Below are 17,907 nucleotides of genomic sequence, written 5' to 3'. Positions count from 1 at the left end.
CCCAACGTTCGCCATCAGTCTGCTCAGTGATGTGGTAGTTTTTGATGCTCTTTCCGATGCTGCCTTTATTTGTTGCCAGTAGGTTAGCTTTGTGTCGAGCCTCAATCCCAAGTACTTCACTGTCGCGCTGCTTCTTATCACTTCGGCCCCGATTTGGAAGTCGATTTGTGTAGGAATCCTCTTCCTCGTCAGAAGAACTATCTCTGTTTTTTCCGTGGCTAGGCTGAGTCCATGCTCTTCCATCCATGAATTTGTCCGTCGCATGACCTGGTTCAGCTTTCTTTGCGCGCTATCGGTGTTTCGTGCCGTAATCACCGCGGCGATGTCGTCAGCATAGCCAACCAGGAAGGCATCGTCAGGCATCTCCATGCGAAGGATATCATCATAGGAGATGTTCCACAGGTCTGGTCCTAAGATTGACCCCTGCGCTGCCCCAGATGTGACTTCCTTCCTTCGCTGGCCTTCTGCGGTCTCGTAGATCAGCTCTCGATCCCTGAGATAGTTCTTCACCATCCGTAGCAGATAGGCAGGAACGTGGAATCTCCATTCGAGTGCATGTAAAATATCGCTCCACCTGGCCGAGTTAAAGGCGTTTCGAACATCCAGCGTTGCCAGCAAGACGCTCTCCTTCGAGTAGTGGTTTCTTTGTTGGGCAATTTGGACTGCGTGCACTACTTCTTGTATTGCTCCGATAGTAGAGCGGCCTCTCCGGAAACCGTACTGTCTCTCTGATAGATCGCCCGACGCTTGTACTGCTGCTGAGAGCCGCGGTTTCAAAAGCTTTTCCAGGAGTTTCCCCGCAGTGTCTAGCATGCACAGAGGTCTGTATGCCGATGGGGAATCCGGGTCTCCTTTGCCTTTGCTGATGAGCACGAGTCGTTGTTTCTTCCAGCTCTTAGGGAAGACGCCTTCTATTAGGAAGCTGTTAAACATGTTCAACAGTAATTGGGGACATGCTTTGGCGGTCGCTTTCAGGACTTCTGTGGGGATTCCATCGGGGCCCGGAGCTCTTCGGTTTTGCAGGGACTGCACAGCTATGCTCAACTCCTCCTCACTGAAGAGAGGGATATCCTGTCTTTGGACCGGTGTGTTGTCAGTTGTCCTGATAGGATGACTGATAATAATAATAATAATAATAATAATAATAATAATAATAATAATAATAATAATAATAATAATAATAATAATAATAATAATAATAATAATAATAATAATAATAATAATAATAATAATAATAATAATAATAATAATAATAATAATAATAATAATAATAATAATAATAATAATAATAATAATAATAATAATAATAATAATAATAATAATAATAATAATAATAATAATAATAATAATAATAATAATAATAATAATAATAATAATAATAATAATAATAATAATAATAATAATAATAATAATAATAATAATAATAATAATAATAATAATAATAATAATAATAATAATAATAATAATAATAATAATAATAATAATAATAATAATAATAATAATAATAATAATAATAATAATAATAATAATAATAATAATAATAATAATAATAATAATAATAATAATAATAATAATAATAATAATAATAATAATAATAATAATAATAATAATAATAATAATAATAATAATAATAATAATAATAATAATAATAATAATAATAATAATAATAATAATAATAATAATAATAATAATAATAATAATAATAATAATAATAATAATAATAATAATAATAATAATAATAATAATAATAATAATAATAATAATAATAATAATAATAATAATAATAATAATAATAATAATAATAATAATAATAATAATAATAATAATAATAATAATAATAATAATAATAATAATAATAATAATAATAATAATAATAATAATAATAATAATAATAATAATAATAATAATAATAATAATAATAATAATAATAATAATAATAATAATAATAATAATAATAATAATAATAATAATAATAATAATAATAATAATAATAATAATAATAATAATAATAATAATAATAATAATAATAATAATAATAATAATAATAATAATAATAATAATAATAATAATAATAATAATAATAATAATAATAATAATAATAATAATAATAATAATAATAATAATAATAATAATAATAATAATAATAATAATAATAATAATAATAATAATAATAATAATAATAATAATAATAATAATAATAATAATAATAATAATAATAATAATAATAATAATAATAATAATAATAATAATAATAATAATAATAATAATAATAATAATAATAATAATAATAATAATAATAATAATAATAATAATAATAATAATAATAATAATAATAATAATAATAATAATAATAATAATAATAATAATAATAATAATAATAATAATAATAATAATAATAATAATAATAATAATAATAATAATAATAATAATAATAATAATAATAATAATAATAATAATAATAATAATAATAATAATAATAATAATAATAATAATAATAATAATAATAATAATAATAATAATAATAATAATAATAATAATAATAATAATAATAATAATAATAATAATAATAATAATAATAATAATAATAATAATAATAATAATAATAATAATAATAATAATAATAATAATAATAATAATAATAATAATAATAATAATAATAATAATAATAATAATAATAATAATAATAATAATAATAATAATAATAATAATAATAATAATAATAATAATAATAATAATAATAATAATAATAATAATAATAATAATAATAATAATAATAATAATAATAATAATAATAATAATAATAATAATAATAATAATAATAATAATAATAATAATAATAATAATAATAATAATAATAATAATAATAATAATAATAATAATAATAATAATAATAATAATAATAATAATAATAATAATAATAATAATAATAATAATAATAATAATAATAATAATAATAATAATAATAATAATAATAATAATAATAATAATAATAATAATAATAATAATAATAATAATAATAATAATAATAATAATAATAATAATAATAATAATAATAATAATAATAATAATAATAATAATAATAATAATAATAATAATAATAATAATAATAATAATAATAATAATAATAATAATAATAATAATAATAATAATAATAATAATAATAATAATAATAATAATAATAATAATAATAATAATAATAATAATAATAATAATAATAATAATAATAATAATAATAATAATAATAATAATAATAATAATAATAATAATAATAATAATAATAGGAAGTATAGTAGGAAGCAGAAATATTATTTTTTTCATTTTCATTTTGTTTTTATTGAGACCTTTATACATTTTTTAATTTATGATTACATTATTTTGAATTTATGATAACCGACTTCTAATTATATCTGGTTAAACTTTGTTTATAAATATAATAAATGCTTATGATAAGGCACTACATAATTGTTTTTATTTTAAATATACTTTTAATTCTCTTTTTATTTCATATGTTTGCTCCCGACATATGTTCACTTTATGGCTCAAGTGGCCAAAATTAAATTAATGACTAGAACTACTTACAAACTAAAATATATAGAAAATACACAAACAAATCTTATTTAAAACAAGATACAATGACAATTCAATAAGCATCAGCATATAATAATCATTTCTACTTAGTTAGATACATATATACAAAAATTTATATAATAACAAATAGAATACATTATTAAGAATTAGCTGTGCTATCAATCTAATTACATTTTAATTGAAAACAAAAGTCTATGTTGTAATTAAGTTATATTTTGGCATAATTAATTAAATTGAGTTCATTTACTATCCTCTAAGAACAGGCAATGATGCTTTTTCGTAAAATGGTACTTTTAAGCTAGAGCTAGACGTAGGTTCAAATAATGGTTGCGATCTTCTATTCAATATATTTACCGGTGATAAGTAGAAGTGGTTATCTAGAACACTTTCATTGATATTTCTGTCCAAACATCTTTTATAATTGAGTTTGGATGATTAGCGAGGGACTGTAATTTGTTTTTCAGTATATTTACCATATATATAAATAGAGGTTCAATATTACATTCTCTGTAAATTGTTGAGTTTGAGTACCATTTTTTATTTGGTCTTCTATATTTTCCGCAACAAAATCTAAGCAGTTTTCGCTCGAAGTTTTCCAACTCATTTGTGACTGTAGGCGAAATACTAAACCAACAACCGAATCCATACGCAATTATAGGTCTAATAAGTGTTTTGTAAATAAGGAGTTTAGTTTTCTTTGAGGTGGAATTTGATGAAAGTAGTTGTTTCAGTAAAGCAGAAGCCATTTTGGCCTTATTCAAGACTTTTCTTGCGTGTTTATTAAACTTAAACTTATTTTCATAATGTATGCCAAGATATTTTGGTTCGGTTTTCAGTGGGATCGAAACATTATCAATAGTTAATGAGAGCGTTTTACTCTCCTTGACTGCTTTTCGGTGCCCTCTTCCATAAAGCATGTGACGCTACTTTTCCCTGCGTTTAAAATTAATCCCCAGGAGTTAAGATACGATGTCAATGTGGGAACGCAATCTTTAAGTTTGTTTATTGCATCAGCAGGTCTAACTGCACTTGCTAATATCTTAGTATCATCTGCATATAAGAAGGCTGCAGGCTCATTTACTTCACTGCTGAAAGGAAAATCATGAAGATATACGTTAAAAAGTTTTGGACCGAGTAACGACCCTTGAGCAACGCAACACCCATTAAGACTGAAAACTCGTCTGAGTATTCAGAGGCAATAGAAATCATTGCTGTTCTAGAACTCAAAAAACTAATGATCATTCGTATAAATGGATCTGAGAATTCCAGTGTTATCAATTTAAAAACCAGTCCGTTGTGCCATATTGAATCAAAAGCGGCCTGAAGATCTAAATCGAGAACAACAGAACACTTTTTATTCCTAAGTTTTTGGACGATTCTATCATTAATCACAAGCAGTGAGTGCTCGGTAGAATGGTTTTTTCTGAAACCGAATTGGTTATTCGGAATAATGTTTTTTTCGTCACAAAAGCTGTCTAAGTATTCAGCCAAAACTCTTTCGAAAAGCTTTCCAACATTAGATAATAATGATATTGGACGAAAATCTTTAATTTCTTTCCCACTTTTTTTCTTTGCTATAGGGATAAGCTTAGATTTCTTCCTAATTAAAGGAAAATATCCATTATTTATGCATTGGTTGAAAATACAAGAAAGTGTTATATCCAACGTATGAGGGCACTTGCACAAAATATAGTTGGAGATTTTATCTACACCACACGATTTTTTGTTATTTATAGTCATTCTATAGGAAGGAAATGCTAAGTTATTTGATGTAGTGTTAGATGGTGAAAAGGTCGTTAAACATGTATTTTCATATCTACTTTTGAACTCGTTAACTCTAAAGTTAACATGGTTTGTTAAGTTTCTGTCAAACTGTGGTATTTTCTCTGAGTATAAATCGGAATACACTGTCTTGAAAGCAGTAAGTTTATCGTCATTTTCTGAAAGCTCTTCTCCATTAAAAGTCAAAGTATCCTTAGATATATTAGTGCCAAAATATTTTCTGCCAGTTATTCTGTCGATTTCTTTAAAAGCTTGTGGAGAAGGCTTTATTTTTTTTAAACGTGATCTGAAGTCGTTATCCATATCTATTTTAACTCTTGCAGCTATTATCTTATTAAGACAATGTATTATAGAAGATAACTCTTTAGCTATGATTACACGGTCAACGAAATCGGTCAACGCGTTGACTCTCTGACGTAAAAATGACGTCACAATCTGTCCCAAGAGTGTCACGTCGTGTGATCGTCAATGAAAACTGCTGTCATTGCGTTGACGGGTATGATGACACTCGCGTTGACACACATTTTTGGGTCAACGCATTGACTATTTTCGATGACCGTGTAATCTCTCTGTCAATGCCATTGGGACGCGTTGACAGGGTTTTGAGTACTGGGTGTCATCGCAATGACGTTTACGCAGCAGAATTTAATACCGTGTCATCGTTTCAGATTGACACTGTTTTTTGTATAGAAATGTGATGAAGGTTGGATGGGAAAAATATTTTGTAGGGCGATTTTTGAATGGAGTACCGTTTTGGAGGGAGGGGAGTTCTCATTTCACCTTTTTGTTATTTTTTTTTTACAAAAAAAAACTTTTCGGTATGGCCATGGCATCCATGTTGGATGCAAATTTTTTTTTTTTTTACAAAAACCAAAAACCATTTGTATATTCTTAGCTACATTTTAAGACCATAACCATTAACAGTGGTTGCGGCGTTCCTATGCTATAAGCGTTTGAACGTGGCCATATTGATTTTTTTCGATTTTTTTAATATCAAATGTCGAAACTTTTAAATTTTTTTTTCTAATTTTTCGACAAAACTTTAGTAATTTTACATTTCCATTCGTTCTACAATCTTATCAGAATTCAATTAAGACTTTTATCTTAAAAGTGCATTGCGTTTATCTCGAAATATTAAGATTTGAATGCAACCATGTCAAACAAATTTTCGTTTATATTTTCTATGAGAGCTTTTTTTCAAATCTCATTTTCTCCGCTTTTTTTTTAATATTTTTGGAAAATTTAAATTTTGCTTTGTGTCAAACAGTGTGATCAATAAAGTTTTGCGAGTCAACGCGTTGACACTGCTAAGTAAACGTCACGTTGACCCACCTGCGCGTCAACGTAATTTGGGACAACATTGACGCGATAGTGTCAATCGTGTGATAGTCAATGTTTTTGAGACACTGTGAACGTTGACGGTGAGATGACAGAGAGAATATGGATTTTTTCTTGACGTCAGAGAGTCAACGCGTTGACCGATTTCGTTGACCGTGTAATCATAGCTTTTGTATTCTGTGCTTACCCTGTTTAAATGTCTATGAAAAGTTCTTTTAAGTTTTCGAAGCCAAATGCTTTGAATTTTCATAAGATTTTTAGTAACCAGTGAAAATTTTTGTATTTAAGGTTTTTTGTGATTTTTGTAACTGAATGGCTTTCTACACTTGTATTTATTTTATTACTTACGACTTGTATAAGATCGTCAATTTCTGTATTCGAAATATTTTTGCTTACTGGAAGATTCATTCTAGAGAGACTACTGTGTAGTTCTATTCTAAAATGATCCCAATTTGTATTTTCGAAGCAAGTGTAGGTAGTAGGAGGTACAAGTAAAGGGTAAACATTGAAAATTTTTACATTGGTCTCTATACCAAAATGGTCAGAAAGAAAAGAAAATGTTTGGCAAACAGTATTATTTCCTGTGTTTAAGGAACTAGACAACATGAAAAAGTCTAATACGGAAGATGATCTGGGAAATGTTGGAATATTCGGTGAAACGATATCCATATTTAGATATGGTCCGCTGCAGAACCATCTTTGCATTATACTTCCATTACCATTAGTCACTACATCACCCCAATCAGGATGTCGGGCGTTAAAATCTCCCTCTAGTATTAAGGCATTATAAGAACTTGCAATGCTAAGCAATCTATCCAATTCGGACGGAAGAGACTGACCTGCTGCGGATGGAATGTAAATACTTATAACAAGTATTCTTTTCGTGGTTTGATTGTTGTTCTTGCAAATTAATGCACCTAAGCAAGCTGAGAAGGTGTCACTATGAAATGATACTTTATTTAGTTTAAACTTTTCATCAGTAACGATGGCTGTTCCCCTACCATCGTCATTTCTTAGTAGATTGTAACTTTCAAAGGAAGGGTTATGTCTGTTGTGCAGTCTTGTTTCAGATATGAAACATATTTGGGGTTTTTTGTTTTGAAGGGTTCTAAGGAGTGAGATTCTTTTATTGTGGGAGATTATGGAATTTGTATTTATCGATATTATTTTAAGGTTTGTGTTTTCGCCCATTATGTGACAATGGAGGCGACGAAGTCAAGATAAGCGAACATCTTGTCTTCTTTACTCTGTAGTTTTTGATAATTTGGCCAAAATTGCCTTGGAAGTTGGAAGAGCTTGCTGCGTGACCTTCTAGGTTGCAATTAGCGCATTTCGGAATTGGAAGTTCTTGATTTTGTTCTTTCAACAATTTAACTGATTTAATACAAGCATTTGATTCATGGAATTCAGCGCACAAAACACAACGACTGTTATATGAACAACATTCCCCAGTGTGGCCAAACCTCTGACAGCGATAACATCGAATAACCACATTGTTATGTTTCCTTTCCCAGTAAACTCTTTGATGGAGAAGATACCTGATGTTAGTTAAATCTTTAGTGCTTTCCCCTACATCCAACTGAACTACAAAGATGTTTAGTTTTAGACCTTGCTCTTTTGTTTTGGCTGTCATAAATTGAGTTACTTTGTTAATTTTGACATTAGGAGCAGCTTCTTCTAATGCATTTTGTATTAGTTCTACCTGTGTATCACCGTCAATACCCTTCAATAGAATTGTCGCCCTTTTTGTTTCTTTGGGAGAGAAAGAGAAAGCCCCTATGCCTGTTTCACGAATTTTTTCTATGACTAACTAGTGAACACTAGAATTATCAACATAAACTTTTGTCTTTCTATAACCTAGGTTAACAAATTTATGTCTTAAATTTTCTATTTTACATTCAAGTGCGGCTAGGTTAATTAAGTCGGTTATCAAACTACAATTTGCTCCAAAAATAAATATAGGTGGACAGAAAAGTTTGTTTTTTATGTTTTTGTCATCGTTGACAAGGCTAGTTGTTAAGTTGTTGTCTCCCTCACCAAGAGTACTGCATGCTGAATTGTTGTTTTGAGTTATGATTTCATTCGAGCTCTTGCTATTTTTTTGTTTTTTGCTAGGCAAATTTATTGATGGATTAGTAAGATCAGATAATGGCGCAAATGGATTATTTGCAAGCACTGATAAGCTTGATGCTGGTGACTCATTGTCATCTTGATCAATTCGTCTTCGTTTTTTACTTGCAAAATTATTTGCTGCTGTTTTTAGATTAGAAATTACAGTATTCCAATCACTTTTATTTAATAGTTCATTGTTAGTGTCCATATTTTGATCAGATTGATCAGAGTGATCACTGAATGGTTTATCACTTAATTGATGGTTGGCATTGGCCATTTTATTGGATAAATAACACAATTTTAAGTTCGATTTGTCTGATGTGTCCCACAGAACTTGTTCTGGGGTAACAAAGTTATTATTTTTGTTATTTTTTTCCACTGTTTGTGTATTTTTAAAGTACCTTTCTAAAGCAATATTTGATAATTAATTGGGCTTAAAAAGCCCTTGATTAACAACAAAACAACTTTAAATAACTTGAGAGAATACACTCGGAAAAGTTAGACCAAATGTCAACTCCACACAGAAATATTATGTTGTCATCTGAACTACATATCTGAACAAAGTTTCAGTTCGATACGATATTTTAATGTGGGTCAAAATTTAGTTCCAAGATTTTATTACATTATTCTTAGTTAGTTGTTTAGTTAGTTAGTTACAAAAGAAGCTAATAAAAAGAGTGGTCTATTCCCCTCGTTTAGCGGAAAAATTTGGAAAAAAATTATCAAAAATCAACGGTTATAACTACAATAACGTGCTATACCTCTTTGTAAAGTTAAAAATCTAAAGTCTTTTACAAAATTTCAAGCCATTTTATTGCATAGTTTTTGAAAAATTAATTTTCAAAATCAAAATTTTGAAAAAAAAATTCGAAAAAAAATTTCAAATTAATTTTTTCAAAATTTTATGTACAATGGATTGTACATTGTACGACCATCGCAATAGTCGGAAAAAGTATTTTGACAAAATGAACATTTTTCTAACTGATGAGAAAAATCTGTAACGGTTACACATAAAACAAGGAAGTTGATGGTTATTTAATAAGTATATTGTGGTGAATTTCATGATGGTCAATGTCAGTCATATATTTGGTATTATGCTTTGAGGCTGGATTTTTTTTATAGAAAGTTCTAATTTCTGAGGAAAAAATTGTTTTGACAAACGTTCTATTTCAATAATGGTAAGGTAAGGTAATGCATTTTACATGTTTCAAGCACGTATAAAACTGGGAGACTTGTTAAGGCTCCGATTTGTAAAAAAGTGGGCAAAACGGCGGAACTTAACATTGAAATTAGTGCATCTTCTGTTGCAAGTCATAATTTCGGTGTGTCTGTTAAAAAATCTGTGGAGAATTGAATTTATTGCGGGAAACTATAAATTTCCAAATATGAAAACATAAAAATATAATTAAGTATACTATGCAAAATTTACCACAAATGGACAAACAATGAAAAAAATGCACTACATAAAAGACGCATTTTGAGGAATTCACTTTAAACCGCGGATTGACCCCAAAAATTCTGGATTTTGAAATGCCATTCTTTCATCAAAAACTTTGTAAGCAAAAGTGCCTTTCGCATTGAGCTCGAAGAAGACAATTTGGCCATATTTATGGGAAGTTAATACAGTATTTACCTCACAAAACAAAAATTGAAAAAAAACTGAATTCTCAAAGGAACGTATTGGTATCAGTGGCGTAGATAGCTTTTTGCTAAGGGGGGGGATAGATCTAGTTCGCAAATTTTTTTTTAAGTTTTAATAATGCTTCTTTGTATTGTTTTTATTCTCTTTAAATTGGAGAAAGTTCTTTCGGTAGTTGACGTAGAAACCAGCAGTGTAGCTAATATCTTTAATAAAATATAAATACCAGGACAATTTTTTTCGGTGCAGCTTTCGAGCGCTTTCAATGAGTTCATAGAGGAAGTATTTTTCCTTCTGATCAAATATCTTTTCTGAGTTTTTAATTTTTCACACAGAGAAAAATATGACCAGGACCACCTAAATACCAACAGATTTCCTTATTGAACTGTTTTATGAAGAAACCTTATTAATATCAACAATTAATAAGGTTTTTCCATAGAGATTTCTTATTATTTTCATGTACAACATCTTTCAAAATTTTTTGTAAAAATTTTATATTTTGTCCAACTTGGCACTAGAACAAAAATTGTGATCAATATTTCTATAGTAAGTTGGAATATGTGATCCCGTACATGATCGTATTTTTTTTATTAAAAAAACAAAACCGACTTCCATGGATAAAAACTGGGTTTTATGGTTTTTCTAATAGTACTGAACAGAACAGGCACCAGCTTTTCAATACCTACAAAAAGAATTATCAAAATTGGTTCACTCGGTCCAAAGTTATAAGGTGACAAACACAAAAAAAAAAGTACAGACGAATTGAATAACTCCTCCTTTTTGGAAGTCGGTAAAACAATTAGGAAATCCCGATTGTTTAAATAATATTTCCTTTTTGGATGAAAACTATAAGGAAATTTTATTGTTTTTGTTCTATTTTATGTGGTCTAGTTTTTGGTAAAACTCAACAGTTTCATTAAATTTTTTAGCTGCTTTGTCTATTTCAGACGAAGAATCCTTAGAAAGAACCGGAAACCCTTCTAGTGTGTTTTCATGGTTTGTACATTTTTCTCCAAGGCCCATGATATATCCAAGGGGGATATATCCCCCTGATCCCCCCCCTATCTACGCCAATGTCTCGGACAGTAGAAAAGATGTCTGAAAGATTTAAATAGATTTAAGGGTAATATTTCAAAAACGAGATGTGATCGAATAAGTCCGTCTTTGGATTCGAGTTCGGCCACCTTTGAAAAAGCATAGTTTAGTCTCGGCACCAAAAACCCTGCATAAGTACTTGTGGTATTTAAAGGGTTCTTAAAAGATCATTTTAAGGTATTAACATAGTGCTTAAGGAAATGGTCAAAGAGATAAAAACTCTTTGTGATGGACCAAACAATTTTTGTTTTCCTTTATACAAACTTCATCGACAGCTTCTGCAACGATGCAAAGTTGGTAGTGATTTTAAGGGAGATTTTCATATAGGTAATCAAATCACTAAAATACAAAAACAAATCATTTAGTGCTGCACATATTAGACTTGTGTATGTTTATAATATAGGTATCTTTTGATTTTATGAAAAAAAATTTCGGGGGGGGGTTAAACACCCAAAACCCCCCCTAAATACGGCTATGAAGCAAGTACTTAATCCTGTCTGGACATATGGTATTCAACTCTGGGGTTGTACCCGCGATACAAATTTAAATCGATTACAAACCTTTGAAAATAAATTATTACGATCATTTTAAATGCGCCGTGGTATATAAGAAACGAAGATCTTCACAGGAATCTTGGAATTTCCACGGTTCGCGAAGAAATAAAAACTTTTGCCCAAAATCATAGAAAAAGGTTAGTCGAACATACTTATCGAACAATAATAGAAATTCTCGACGAGACAAACTTAGTACGACGTTTGCAATTGACTAAACTTCCGATTTGGTACAGTGAAATTTTTCAATCTAATTCCTTTATTTCAAAATATCGGCATTGTTAATATAAATTTAAGCTTTATAGATTTTATTTGTTTAATTTCCTATAAAATACTTTTTTTGATAACAAAAATTCGAACCATTACTTTAATGATTCAATTAAAAAAAAAAATTAGGAACGATGAAAGTTAACATCGGCGAATAAAAGAACGCACTTCAGATACCGTGGCCACTGGGTTGTCATAGCACCCCATATGTGTTAGTTAGTGCTATACCTTTTTTTTGAAGATTTGTAGGTACACTTTTTTTTTATTTTATGAAACTGTTACAAGGTAGGTAAGTTAGTGAACCCAAAGCAGGAAAGGTGCTTATTATGTCCTAGAACGCGAGACAAGACTAGAATTGCTTGCAGTACTTCCCAAAAGTATCTACATTTGTCTAGAACACCACAGCGAAGTATGCAGTAGCTGCCTATATGTGATGAAAAAGAGGATTAAAAATAAACTGGAAAGTCTTCCAAATTTTTTTGATTCTACTTAAATGTCTCCTTTCAGAAATAAGACAAAATTGCAACAAATAATTTCCAAGATAAACGGAATCAACATCTGGTCACACCCCTCAAATGGACTCTTTTTATTTTATCTTCTTAATTTCTAAGGCTGTGAATTAAATGCCATATTTTCTTAATTTAGTTAGTAAAAACCTTGTTTAAAATAAAATAAATAAAATTTATAACATTTTGTTATCATTTCCTGGTATTTTCAACCCAAAAGTACTGAGGTGCAAACGAACCCCATATGTGTTAATGTTTTTCAAAAAACCTTATGCATTGTAGTGAGATAACTTCAATATTATTTGTTTAAAATTCATATCATAACATCCTTTTCTGATATCCACTTTGTATGTATGTTTTATGTTCATCATTTACATATATTTTGATTATTCCATTTCTGCACATAAACACGCGGGGGAGAACTAGGGTTGCCAACCGTACTCTAAAAAAGAGTATTGTACTCTATTTCACGTATGTGTACTCTATAGTCTATAACTCTGATAGAGTACGCCAAAATACTCTTTTTTCACTTAAGGCTAAGTGTACCGCCACATAAACATCTTAACATTTACAAATTGGTGGATAATTTTTATATTTCTAAAGATAATTGAATGAAAAGGAAAACGAGGCTTAAAATATTCGACCTTATAATTTCTAAATTTGAACAATTGTAATTTAGAGATTACAAAACACTAAAATTTTGGTCGTTGTTTTAGTATGACCTGCTTGTTTTGTTTGTTTCTTAGTCGGACTTAAAATTTAATTTTTTTTAAAATTCTATTTTGTAATGAAATTGAATGTTTTTTTTTTTTAATAGAAAAAAATTAATCGCAACTGATGCTATTTTTCTCGATTTTCCAATGTTTGAACTGGTGTAACTTTTGCTGTTATCAATATAATTCATCGAAATAAAAAAATGTATAGAATATTAATACCTTGATTTTTTACAAAAAAACGTTTTAAATATTAATTAAAGAAAAATTTTTAAAAAAGGATTTTTTTACTTTTTCAGAAATATTAGCTTAATTTTTTTTTAAATTCTAATTTTGTTCTCTATTTTACTTTGTTTTGTTTAAGACCTCAAAACATTAGATTATTTCTTGTAAAAAATCAAGGTATTTATGTTTAAGTTAAGCTTCTTATTTCTTTTTATTTCGATGTATTATATTGTTAACTGCAAAAATTGTGAACTATATACTATCTGTTCTTGCAACTTCAGCATTCACTGAGAGAGTATTTTGGGTCATGAATATGAAGTGATGAGATAAGAGAAATAAGGCTTCATTGAAATTGATCAAAAATGAGCTCTTAATTTATATGAATTTTGAATTTGAACGTTTAGAGTTATACACATATTTAAAAAATAACAAAAATATTGTTATATACTGCAAGAAGCATCAAAAAATACATTTTCAAGACTTGAAATAAATGGTACTCTTCTTTTTTCAAATGTACTCTTTTTTTTCATCTCTGAAATCAAATATACTCTATTCCTTCTTAAAAAAGTTGGCAACCCTAGGGAGAACACAAAATTTTATTACATTATGCATTGTAATATCATATCAACAACTAACAACAACTAACACTAACAAAAGAAATACATAACAGAGGTCGAAAATAAATTTCAACCTTTTCAAAGGTCTTTCAATAAAAGTTATTTTTTGAGATTTTTATTTATGATCTCTCAATAACCGGTTTACTAAAATAATTACACTGGTCAGCAAAATTTAACTTTTTTTTTGCCACAAGAACCAAAATATACTTTTCTAGTAGTTTTTGGGGTGCTGAATCCGAATCTGAAGTCAGAAAAATTTGATTGGCCTTCGTTTTTGAAATATTACCGTTAGAAAATGTCAAAAAACGTAATTTTGGCTGTTTTCGAGGTTCTGTTTTTATGTGGGGTAATTCACTATAAACAAATTTGTAACGGTTATTATAAGAACAGATATTCTTCTTTCAAAAACTGTTTAAATTTTCCCGATATCTCTTTTATTGCTCGAAATATCTTAAGTTTCATTTAATAAGTCAAAGAGAAACTAAACTTAATCTAAAGTTTAAGTCACTGATCACAGAATTTTTGCCACAAGAACCAAAATATACTTTTCTGAAGGTTTTCGAGTTGCTGAACTCAAATCCGCAATCGGAAAAATTCTATTAGCCTCCGTTCTTGAAATATAACCGTTATAAAAAAAACCTTTTTTGCATTTTATAACGGTAATATTTTAAGAACGAAGGCTATTAGAATTTTTCTGATTGTGGATTCGAGTTCAGAAACCCAAAAACCTTCAGAAAAACATATTTTGATTCTTGTGGCAAGAAAAGTGTAATTTGGTTGGCCAGTGTTGTTTCTGATTCAAAGACCGCTACTTAAATTTTAAATATCTCAGGCAATAAAAGAGATTTTTGAAAGATTAAAACATTTTTTGAAAGAATAAAACTAGCTCTTATAGGCACCGTTACAAATTTATTCACAATTAATTACTCCACATAAAAACATAACCTCGAAAACAGCAAAAATTACGTTTTTTGACATTTTCTAACGGTAATATTTCAAAAACGAAGGCCAATCAAATTTTTCTGACTTCAGATTCGGCTTCAGCACCCTAAAAACTACTAGAAAAGTATATTTTGGTTCTTGTGGCAAAAACCTTGTTGACCAGTGTTATTTTTGGTGACGGTCAGTGGGAAGCTTTTATTTTGTTTATGCCACATAACGCATGCTACATTCCAACTGCCACATGCCACGTGCCAAATGCTATTAACAATAGGGGAATTCATATAACGGTGTAAACTCTTTGTAAACCTGGTAAAAAGGTAAATAAGGTAAACAAACAGATCCACCTCATATAAATTTTTTACACATTTACCACTTTACCAGGTTTACCACCGTTTCATGAATACCACTTGTGGTTTTAGGTTGGTCGTTTCCTTTTATTTTGTATGAATAAAAATTAAAAGTCAACCAAAGATCTAAAAATTGATTTTTTTAAAATAAATCACACACCTAAACCTATATATAAATTGGTGAATGTGGTTTCTCTTAGTGATAAACCTTTGAAAATAAAAGTCTACTGTTATTTTCGACCTCTGAGAAATATATACAGATCCATTTATAACTTGAATTAAAAAAGTTCAATTTTGGTGTGTAGCACATTTGGTATGGTGCGTTTACCAATTTCACTAACACAAACACACGCATCTGAATTTTCAGATTAAGATTTTCACCTGAGAATCGTAACTAAATGCCACCTAATTTTGTATGACGTCTGGCCAATCAAGGCCTATGAAAATTCAAATCTTAAGTTCAGGTAACCTGCGTTGAACGCGGGGAGTGCCTCTGCGCGCAAGGTTAGGCCTTTTTTTCCGACGCGACGCTTTGACTGGAGTATCTTTTTTTGAAAATCATTTAGTCAAATCACAAGCAACATTGCATTGTTACTCACCTTATTTCACCATCAGTCGGTCGAATATAACCAAAATACGTTTCTTTAACGAAAAACCATCTGTTTCGCCACTTTCCACAAAGAACATCGGAGCAAAAGTAGTTGCAGCGTATACAACATTTGTGTTGAAAACATCCGAAACAGTTACATCCAGCTTGACCTGGACGGGTAGATCCAGTTCGTTTTAAGATGGCTCCCTCCTTCCCCTTAATTCCAAGGCCAGATACAAAGGATAAATTTGATACTTCCACAAAGTTTAACTAAAAGTAAATAAAGGTAATTAAAGATAGGCATGGAGTATTCGTGTCACCTCGTGGCTCATTCTTATTCAACAAAATGTAGAATCTTTTAAACGTTTCCATGAGAAGGTACTGACGTAGTACGAAACCACAACAACTACGAAACTACTACGAAGATATGGAAACGCATTTTGAAAAGTTAAAATAAAATAAGCAGAATCTCCCATTTAAATTTAGTTTGCCCCAATGTCTTCACAACCAACTTACTCACAGTTTCATGATGACATCTATATAAGCTTATGTTGAGTAAGTTTGAAAGGTATTCCTCTAACTCTTGTTTTCTAGTTTCCATAGACTCCGCGGTAACCAAAGATTCTGGACGATTTGGAAATCGAGGTAATTTGCGTTTTTTCTTTATTTTTCGTGTCACTGTTGTTGAGCCCAATTGATCTGTTACTATACTTTTTGTTACACTTGAATTTTGGCTTTCGAGGGCTTGAGTTGATTGTTCATCCATTTGTATTGCAACAGTTCTCATTGTAGCTCTTTTTTCCTTATGGCTTCTGATGGGAAATGGAATATTCAGTGAAGCACGAAACACCATGAGCTGTTGATGTAAGCTATTAAAATGTTTGTACCGTTTTTTAATAGTCCATGAAAATGATCCATGAGTGAGCTCAATTGTGTACCTGCAAAATGTATTATATTAATATTTTTTTAACAAAACCTTAAACCATTCCTTACAAATTTGGACTCAAAAAGTGTGTTGTTACACTACGTTCAGTATCAATAATATTTACTTTAACATCAACACCTGGGATGAATATTTTTCTTTGAAAGGAATTGAATTTTACACATGGGCCATAGATAGATATAAACGGGATTTCAGAAATGGTTTCTATTCGATCCGCTTCCTCATCGTCTGTTTCCGTCCGTTCAACTAGAACAGGTTTGTCACCCACATTTGATAAAATTGTTACAGAGTCAGGAAATGCAAGTCTTTCATCATAATCTGAATCAACTATAGAGAATTGAAAATCAGGAAGACAACTAGAATTCTTTGTTTCGTCATCCTCCTCATTTCTATTTTCTATATCTACTTCAGCTTTTTCACTTCCCTGTACTCGTAGTTCGACCAAGGTTCCATCGTCATTTATCATTGTTGGATTGGAAGTTCCTCTGTCAGTGTTATTTGTGAATTCTATAAAAAGTAAAACAAGGAGTAAAAAATATGACTTATATTAATAGTCATAGACGCAAAACTGGGATACACTATGGTGTATGAAAGATGAGGGAAACCGACAAAGTTATGAATACCAGAGTTATGCGTGACAGAGTTATGCGCGA

General features: G+C 29.4%; 2 protein-coding genes across 5 annotated transcripts in view; both read right to left on the bottom strand.

The window, feature by feature from the left end:
- LOC129906644 (phospholipase D2) overlaps positions 1-16,436 on the bottom strand; it is a 186,939-nt gene extending 170,503 nt beyond the window's left edge. The window contains exon 1 of the mRNA XM_055982478.1: positions 16,322-16,436. The gene's annotated coding sequence lies outside the window, so the exon portion shown is untranslated. The remainder of the gene's footprint in view (positions 1-16,321) is intronic.
- Positions 16,437-16,466: 30 nt separating this feature from the next.
- The window catches only part of LOC129906645 (phospholipase D1-like), a 37,406-nt gene continuing 35,965 nt past the window's right edge, over positions 16,467-17,907 (bottom strand). The window contains exons 2-5 of one of the 4 annotated variants that reach the window (XR_008770835.1): positions 17,305-17,761; positions 16,828-17,249; positions 16,632-16,728; positions 16,471-16,581 (exon numbers count right to left, since the gene is read on the bottom strand). Coding sequence is in view for 2 of the 4 variants with exons in the window: in XM_055982479.1 (XP_055838454.1) it covers positions 16,760-17,249; positions 17,305-17,761 (947 nt within the window). In the remaining 2 variants the exon portion in view is untranslated. The other 3 variants (XR_008770836.1, XM_055982480.1, XM_055982479.1) reach the window with 3 other exon arrangements.

The sequence above is a fragment of the Episyrphus balteatus genome, chromosome 1 (genome assembly GCF_945859705.1).
Source record: "Episyrphus balteatus chromosome 1, idEpiBalt1.1, whole genome shotgun sequence".
Classification (NCBI taxonomy): Eukaryota; Metazoa; Arthropoda; class Insecta; order Diptera; family Syrphidae; genus Episyrphus; species Episyrphus balteatus.
Note: the sequence above shows the minus strand (reverse complement) of the source record. Positions and strands in the feature narration are given on the sequence as shown.